At 45.6% G+C, this 9,494-nt stretch overlaps 1 protein-coding gene across 1 annotated transcript; it reads right to left on the bottom strand.

Moving 5' to 3' along the window:
* Positions 1 to 531: 531 nt before the first annotated feature.
* LOC120049753 (natural killer cell receptor 2B4-like) lies at positions 532 to 7,726 on the bottom strand. The gene is made up of 7 exons (XM_038996144.1): positions 7,654 to 7,726; positions 1,941 to 2,243; positions 1,433 to 1,702; positions 1,160 to 1,279; positions 924 to 955; positions 736 to 813; positions 532 to 606 (listed from the first exon to the last, which is right to left on the bottom strand). The coding sequence occupies exons 1-7, from the start codon at positions 7,724 to 7,726 to the stop codon at positions 532 to 534; spliced, it is 951 nt and encodes a 316-aa protein (XP_038852072.1).
* Between the last annotated feature and the right edge of the window lie 1,768 nt (positions 7,727 to 9,494).

Here is a 9,494-nt window from a genome sequence, read left to right as displayed (position 1 = left end):
GGGACAGACATGAATGCCATTTTGGACATGCGGACAAATCAAATAAGAACAACTACAATCCACATGTAACAAAGACTCTCCATCATATACTCTCTGATTACAACCTCATCGATGCCTGGCCAGCACATAATCCTAATGCAAAAGAGTACACTTTCTATTCACAGGCATAAATCAACCTCACTAATCAATGTCACACTATTATCTACAACTATTTTCTTTAATCAAGAAAGATACATATGAGCTTGTCTGATCACAACACCTACTACAGCCAGTGACACATTTAAGAATCTCCTAATTGTAACTAGGCCTTCAAAGAAAGGCATAAGGCCTGATGATGTATGACTGTATATATGATAATTAATAAAGGGAGACGATTTACAATCATCAAATTGTAAGCAAATTGTGTAGATCCTGATGAAATTAAACAGTAACATCTAGGCCTATCTACAGAATGTACACGTGTAAGATGCAGAGGATGCAGAGGGTTGTATATCTATGCAAGGCCCAGCCTATGACCACATCCTGTTCAGCTCACAGTACTTTCTGGTAGGGACAAGGGGGGCCTTCTGGGCGTCCAAATGTGATCTTGTCATACAGAGTCTGCGGCTACATGTGACAGATAATCAAGAAAAAACTGTTTCAGCATCAAGAAAGGTATAGACTATTCTCAAAGTAGACTACATAGTCTTCCATTCAACCACAGACATTTTACCATTATGACCATTTATATCTTACCTTGTTCAATCTTGGGATAACCAGATCACTGACAGTTTCATAGATGGATATTGGGTTTACATGACTGTTTGATATTGTCTGGAATCAAAATACAGCCCATTACAATACAGTACATACAGCTTCACACACTCAGATACATAATAACGGCAATGCATACTTACATCTCTACTTCTTGTGTTGTCCATAACATCAGCATATATTGTGTTGTCAGTTAGATCTTCTGTGTTTTGTAAGAACAAAATATCAACCAATCAGATACATTTCATACAGGATATCAACAAACATACCCAGGAATTAATGAGGGGTCTCACTCTTTTTCTAATTTCTAGCAAATCCCCCCAAAAATCATATCAGCTGAAGAATAATTCTAGAACCAACAGAAATGTCAATTTAAATATAGTGGAGGCCCCTAAGCTGTACATACCTGTGTTACTTCGGCCCCTGCAGTAGCACACTGCCACAGCTACAGTGAGGATCAGCACCACAGCACCTCCCACTGATACTCCAATGTAGATGGTAGACCACACCAGTCCTGTCACATATTGTTCAACACACATGATTAGACTATACAATATGATAAAGACTGAATGGCTCTATATCAATGTACAGTACATCCAATGTAATCACATTGCGTTCAACATTATCGTATAAGCACACTGAAAAGTGTATGGAAGGGATTATTATGATATCTAGGTACCTGGGGTGGTTGTGTCATTACTGCACTTTACTGTTGCAGAGGCAGTTTTCCAACTGACCAGGTTGGAGGCGTTGCACTTTACACTGATGTTTCTCTCTGCTGGTGAGAGAGAGAAGTAAATCTGCTGGGCGTCCCCGTAGATCTCATTGTCTCTCTCCCAGGTGTAGGTAATGTTGGGGTAGCAGGACACGTTGCACACCAGCCGTACCGTACAGGAGCGGTTGGCCAATAGCTTGATGTCTGTCTGGATCGCCACCTTGGATATAGGCTCTGACCAACCAGGAGAGAGATAAAGACTCGTAATCAGTCTTCTAAATGAACCCTACCATAGCCATACCACCAGGAGAAAGATGACTTGAAAATGTGATGGATATGTAACAAAGCATTGTGAGTAAGGTCAGTATGAAACCACAAAACCTGTGTTATAGTTTAAAGATCTTAGCCATGGTTATGAATATAAATTAGAATGATATCAAAATAGGATGCAAAAATGGTGAAAACAGCCTACCGTGGACCTTCAGAGTGATGGTCTTACTGCCAATCTGACCTTTGTCCCCTTCGCCTGTAAGTAGAAAATCCCCTGAGTCTTGCAGTGTCAGCTCTCTGACTGTTAAACTGAAGTTTTTGGTGTTCATCTTTAGTCTCCCCTCAAACTGGGATGCAGGTGAATATACAACTTCTGAGTTGAATTCTGCAATATCCTTTCCCATATACTTCCACACCAAGGATTGGAAATGTCCATTCTCTATGCCTGCCAGCAGCTCCACGAAGTCCCCCACTCTCTTGTTGATGATCAGAGGAACAACCACATCTGAAACACACAAATAAATACGTTATAAAGGGTAAATAAAATTACAAATAAAACAATTATGACATCAATCAATGGTTGCACGCTATATTTCAATGATCTTATTACTGTGTAATTATTCATGTAGTACGATGTACAAGTGTTGTAATTACTCATTGTTACACTCTAATACTTGTTACAGTGTGACTGTAATACTTGTGACAGTGTGCCAACATGAATAACTACACAATAATACACTACAATGCAAAGTCCTACCTAATCAATAATAGATAATAATGGATTGGATTTATAGAGTGCATTTCCAGGTTTCATTTATGCTGTACGTGGAACTTAGCATATTTTCACTTTATATCTTTATGTATCTGAGTGTGTGGGTCCTATTTTACTTCATTAAAGTCCACTCCTCCCCCACATTCAGTATGGACAGGATGAGATGACAGGAAAAGAGAAGTGGGGGTGGATCTGATAACCCCTCCTCAGCTCACAAGTACAAATACCACTGTGTTTACTGTGTAATTATTCACCAGAAATACATCATATACTGCATGGGCAACATTATAATTACATATCAGTCTGAAGTAATGTTTTATAAACCCTTACAAAAAAAATGTCAGTCATGAATTCAGAAAAAAACACAGTTACAGTTCATTTAAGAATTTAAGACATAACTGAAGTTATCCTAGTCTGGCAATGTATCATATTATGTAATAGAAACAATAATTTGATACAGTCCCATATCGCCTTAAATGTAATGAATGACAGCCTTTAGGCACAGGGTCTTAAGATCTGTTATGTTCTAGAAGCACTGCAACAGCTGCTGTCCCAACCACACAATCGGCACTCATTCAAAACTGCAGAATCAATACATCATGTTATTGTAACGGTGTTCCTCCTCCTCTTCATACGAAGAGGAGGAGTAGTGATTGAACCAAGGCGCAGCGTTGTGAAATGACATATTTTAATTAAACAAGACGGAAAAAACACTTGGAATAATACAAAATAACAAAACGAAAACGTAGACAGACCTGAACTATACGAACTTACAATTAACACGAAGAACGCACGAACAGGGAAAATAGACTACACAAAAAGAACGATGTACAAACAAACCGAACAGTCCCGTATGGTGCGACAAACACTGACACAGGAGACAACCACCCACAACGAACACTGTGAAACAACCTACCTAAATATGACTCTCAATTAGAGGAAACGCCAAACACCTGCCTCTAATTGAGAGCCATACCAGGCAACCCTTAAACCAACATAGAAACAGAAAACATAGAATGCCCACCCAAACTCACGTCCTGACCAACTAACACATACAACAAACTAACAGAAATAGGTCAGGAACGTGACATAACCCCCCCCTTAAGGTGCGAACTCCGGGCGCACCAGCACAAAGTTTAGGGGAGGGTCTGGGTGGGCATCTGACCACGGTGGTGGCTCAGGCTCAGGACGAGGTCCCCACCCCACCATAGTCAATCCCAGCTTGCTAATCCCCCTCAGAATGACCACCCCTCCATTCCACCCACCTAATATAGGCAACACAAAATAAAGGGACAGCTCCGGGACAAGGTAGCTCAGGACATAGAGGTAGGTGAGAATAGAGAGGTAGATAGAGAGGTAGCTCAGGATAGAGAGGTAGCTCAGGATAGAGGGGCAACTCCGGACTGAAGGGGAGCTCCGGACAGAGAGACAGCTCTGGACTGAGGGGCAGTTCTGGATACATGGCAGCTCTGGACGCTCATGACTAGCTGACGGCTCTGGACGCTCATGGCTGGCTGACGGCTCTGGACGCTCATGGCTGGCTGACGGCTCTGGACGCTCATGGCTGGCTGACGGCTCTGGACGCTCATGGCTGGCTGACCGCTCTGGACGCTCATGGCTGGCTGACCGCTCTGGACGCTCATGGCTGGCTGACCGCTCTGGACGCTCATGGCTGGCTGACCGCTCTGGACGCTCATGGCTGGCTGACCGCTCTGGACGCTCATGGCTCGCTGGCGGCTCTGGCAGATCCTGTCTGGTTGGCGGCTCTGGCAGATCCTGTCTGGTTGGCGGCTCTGGCAGATCCTGTCTGGTTGGCGGCTCTGGCAGATCCTGTCTGGTTGGTGGCTCTGGCAGATCCTGACTGACGAATGGCTCTAGCGGCTCCTGACTGACTAACGGCTCTGACGGCTCGGGACAGACGGGCGGCTCTAATGGCTCGGGACAGACGGATGGCTCAGACGGCACTGGGCAGACGGATGGCTCAGACGGCGCTGAGGAGACGGATGGCTCAGACGGCGCTGAGGAGACGGATGGCTCAGACGGCGCTGGGGAGACGGATGGCTCAGACGGCGCTGAGGAGACGGATGGCTCAGATGGCGCTGAGGAGACGGATGGCTCAGATGGCGCTGCGGAGACGGATGGCTCAGACTGATCCTGTCTAGCGGAAGGCTTTGGCTGCTCCTGTCTGGTGGAAGGCTCTAGCGGCTCCTGTCTGGCGGAAGGCTCTAGCGGCTCCAGTCTGGCGGAAGGCTCTGTAGGCTCATGGCAGACGGGCGGCTTTGCAGGCTCATGACAGACGGGCGGCTTTGAAGGCTCAATACAGACGAGCAGTTCATGCGGCGCTTGGCAGACGGACAGTTCAGGCGCCGTTGGGCAGACGGCAGACTCTGGCCGGCTGAGACGCACTGTAGGCCTGGTGCGTGGTGCCGGAACTGGAGGCACCGGACTGGAGACACGCACTTCAAGCCTAGTGCGGGGAGCAGGGACAGGGCACACTGGACTCTCAAAGCGTACTATTTGCCTGGTGCGTGGTACCGGCACTGGTGGCACCGGGCTGAGTGCACGCACATCAGGACGAGTACGGGGAGAAGGAACAGTGTGTACAGGGCTCTGGAGACGCACAGGTGGCTTAGTGCGTGGTGCCGGAACTGGAGGCACTGGGCTGGAGACACGCACCATAGAGAGAGTGCGTGGAGGAGGAACAGGGCTCTGAAAACGCACTGGAAGCCTGGTGCGTGGTGTAGGCACTGGTGGTACTGGGCTGGGGCGGGGAGGTAGCGCCGGAAATACCGGACCGTGCAGGCGTATTGGCTCCCTTGAACACTGAGCCTGCCCAACCTTACCTGGCTGAATGCTCCCCGTCGCCCGACCAGTGCGGGGAGGTGGAATAACCCGCACCGGGCTATGTAGGCGAACCGGGGACACCATGCGTAAGGCTGGTGCCATGTAAGCCGGCCCAAGGAGACGTACTGGTGGCCAGATATGTAGAGCCGGCTTCATGGCACTTGGCTCAATGCTCAATCTAGCCCTACCAGTGCGGGGAGGTGGAATAACCCGCACTGGGCTATGCACACGTACAGGAGACACCGTGCGCTCTACTGCGTAACACGGTGTCTGCCCGTACTCCCGCTCTCCACGGTTAGCCTGGTAAGTGGGCGCAGGTCTCCTACCTGCCCTTGGCCCACTACCTCTTAGCCCCCCCCCAAGAAATTTTTGGGTAGTACTCACGGGCTTTTCGGGCTTCCGTGCTAGACGCGTCCCCTCATAACGCCGGTTCCCTTCTCCGGTTGCCTCTGCTCTCCTCAGTGCCTCCAGCTGTTCCCATGGGAGGCGATCCCTTCCAGCCAGGATCTCCTCCCATGTGTAACAACCTTTACCGTCCAAAACATCCTCCCATGTCCATTCCTCCTTCTTGCGCTGTCCCTTCCTCCCGTTACACCGCTGCTTGGTTCTGGTTATTTGGTGGGTGGTTCAGTAACGGTGTTCCTCCTCCTCTTCATACGAAGAGGAGGAGTAGTGATTGAACCAAGGCGCAGCGTTGTGAAATGACATATTTTAATTAAACAAGACGGAAAAAACACTTGGAATAATACAAAATAACAAAACGAAAACGTAGACAGACCTGAACTATACGAACTTACAATTAACACGAAGAACGCACGAACAGGGAAAATAGACTACACAAAAAGAACGATGTACAAACAAACCGAACAGTCCCGTATGGTGCGACAAACACTGACACAGGAGACAACCACCCACAACGAACACTGTGAAACAACCTACCTAAATATGACTCTCAATTAGAGGAAACGCCAAACACCTGCCTCTAATTGAGAGCCATACCAGGCAACCCTTAAACCAACATAGAAACAGAAAACATAGAATGCCCACCCAAACTCACGTCCTGACCAACTAACACATACAACAAACTAACAGAAATAGGTCAGGAACGTGACAGTTATGTTGCTGAATATAGGTATTATGTAGGTGTTATCAAACATTAATAAAGAAAATGTTTCGAGATATCCAACCAATCACTGATGACTAGGCATTCTTACAGGCAACACACACCGTGTAAAAACCAATAAGGAAGTTAGAGAAAGCTGACGGTTTTCCTTACTTTATCATGCAAGCAAGCACATGCAATAGATCCTGTTTGGGGATGATTCTACCCTCTTGGTTTCACATTAGAATAAGGAGACCGTTGAAAAGACCCTAAGCAGCCAACTGACTAAAGTCAGTAAGTGGTTATCCATTTAGGCAAGACAGAATGTATCCTGTTTGGTTCCAAACACAACGTGAAAAACTCTCCAACTTCTCGGTCAAGTTTAATGACGTAGCGGTGAAGGAAAAATGCTCTGATACATTCATTGGGATGTGAACTGGACCAACACATGACATGCGAACTTGTGTCTCTGAAGGCCATTGGGAATGTTCACTCCAGGACAAAGTTCCTGGCAAAGGTAGCCAAGTTCCTGGATAGAGAGACTATGAGGACCCTGGCAACATCTCTGATACAGGGCCACTATGACTATGATTGTATCTCATGGTTCAGTGGCATAACAAAAAATCTGAAGGAGAAACTTCCAACGGCCCAAAACAAACTAAAGGGCCAGTTTCCAGTTGATCTGGTGGTGGTGCAGATTAAACTGTTGATGGTTTTTAAAGAGATACATGACCTTTCCCCAGTTACCTGTCTGGTTATTTTAATTTCAGTGTTGCCAATATGAGACCACAGCTCTATAGGAGCATGGCTGGAAAAAGCTCTTTCCTTAACACTGGTGCAGAGGAATGGAATGGTGTACCAAACCATATAAAACCTATCAATAAACTAGGGAGTTTTAAGATAAATCTTAAGAAATGGTTTACGTGCAAAATGCTTTAATATATGCAAGTATAATTGTTACAATGAACGTTACTTGGTAATCTATTTGATTCCTTTTACGGGTTCCTCTCTATTCATGAGATGTATTTGAGATGTATTTTGTTTTCATGTTATCTTGTGTACACTGTATTTTTGTTTTATTGTATATTCAAGAGGACCACAATGGGGATACGTTTTTAAACTTGTTTGTGTCATCCTCGTTGATGGTTCTACTGTGTTTAAAATGTTGAAATAAATAAGAATAGTTACAGAACTTACCATAGTGGAGGTTGGAGAGTAGGATAAGTAGTATTCCCTGTTTGGAGAAGCAAGAGATGGGACCACCAGACATCTCTTTAAGGCGTTGGCTGTTTCCTCTGGCTGTATGTCCTTGTCTATCACTGTTACTGGTAGCTAGCAGTTGACTATCCAAAACACACAAAGAAAGAGCAGAGACTTCCTTTTGATGAGGGCTGCTGTTCTATCAAATAATTCCTGTATGTTAGCTGAAAAATAAATCACATTCTACTGCTTCACTCAGCTTGAGAGTTAGAAGATGAGGCGTGGGTGTGTTTGGGGTCTGTCACTGTGTTGATCAGTCTGATGGTGGTGGTGTTGGAGCATGTGTTTCCTAGCTGCTGCTGGTTGAGTGGTTAATGGTCATGGTGTTTCACAGACACCGGTAGCGTTGTTACTTTATGAGCAGACCACTCAAAGTTGCAGAGAAAGAGAAAGGAGGGAGATAGACGGCTCGGGGGAAGAAAGAGAAAGACAGAGAGCGAGATTGAGACAGAGACAGAGAAAGAGAAAGAAAGACAGAGAGAGAGAGGGGGGAGAGAGAGGGGGGGGTTAGAGAGAGAGAGAGAGAGAGCAAAAATGTCATAACACTGTCTGTGCAGTTTCATCTTGGCTTCATATGCCTGCAGAAGTGTTTGCATGACTTCTTCTGCATGCTCATAGGTCAGTGTGACTGAGGGACATGAAACACCTGCCAACTTTTTGGGAAGGTAATGGGTATCAGGTTATTGATAGAGGCCCCCCTTCTACGTTTCATATAACAGCTTGTGATGATGTCACTTCCGGTGACTGTTTCTCAGGAGCAGTGACAATGACCTGGCTGCCGGCTGTCTGTCTGACCACTTAGACATAAACACATAGACACGGAAGCCCTCTAACTGGAACAGTGACCTTCCAGACCATGCAGGGACACTGAAAATAGCAGTCAGAGTCATACACCACTAATGTCATTAATCGTTTTGACCTGTCTGTACAATGAGGAGGCAATATGGGAGAACTGGTAGTCATTCGTACGTATGTTACTAGCTCCTCGGAACTCCTGCAGAGTATATGACATCATAAAACTGAGAATAACTTTTCTTTTCAGGCACACTCTTCCCCAAAAAGTCATTCTGAAAAACTCAATGGGTCTTCAGCTGATGGGGTACGGCTTTTGAACTTTGCTCATGGGGCATTTATGTTATATTCTTCAAAATTCAATGGGTAGATATAAGTAAGTCCATAAATGGATGCAGAAATAGCAGATTGCCTTTTAACTCACACATTGTGGAGCATAAGATCTATACTAGGCTTAAAGGAGTTTTGACCAAATAAGGTTGTATGGAAAAGTTGATGATGATGACAATATCCATTTATGTCACGATCGCCGTTAAGGAAATGACCGGACCAAGTGTAACGGAATTCGTCCTCCCCACCTGACGAGGAGTAAGAAATGTCGGACCAAAGCGCAGCGTGGTAAGTGTTCATGATGAAACTTTAATAGAACAAACTGAACACTGAAATACAAAACAATAAACTGAACGAATGAAAACCGAAACAGTTCCGTGTGGAACACACAGACACGGAAGACAACCACCCACAAAACACAACAGAAAACAGGCTACCTAAATATGGTTCCCAATCAGAGACAATGACTAACACCTGCCTCTGATGTAGAACCATATCAGGCAAAACGAAAAACCCAACATAGAAACACAAAAGATAGATAACCCACTCAACTCACGCCCTGAACATACTTAAACAAAGAAAATACAAAAGAACTAAGGTCAGAACGTGACAGTACCCCCCCCCCAAGGTGCGGACTCCGGCCGCAAAACCTGAAC

This window comes from Salvelinus namaycush, chromosome 6, assembly GCF_016432855.1.
Source record: "Salvelinus namaycush isolate Seneca chromosome 6, SaNama_1.0, whole genome shotgun sequence".
Lineage (NCBI taxonomy): Eukaryota > Metazoa > Chordata > Actinopteri > Salmoniformes > Salmonidae > Salvelinus > Salvelinus namaycush.
Note: the sequence above shows the minus strand (reverse complement) of the source record. Positions and strands in the feature narration are given on the sequence as shown.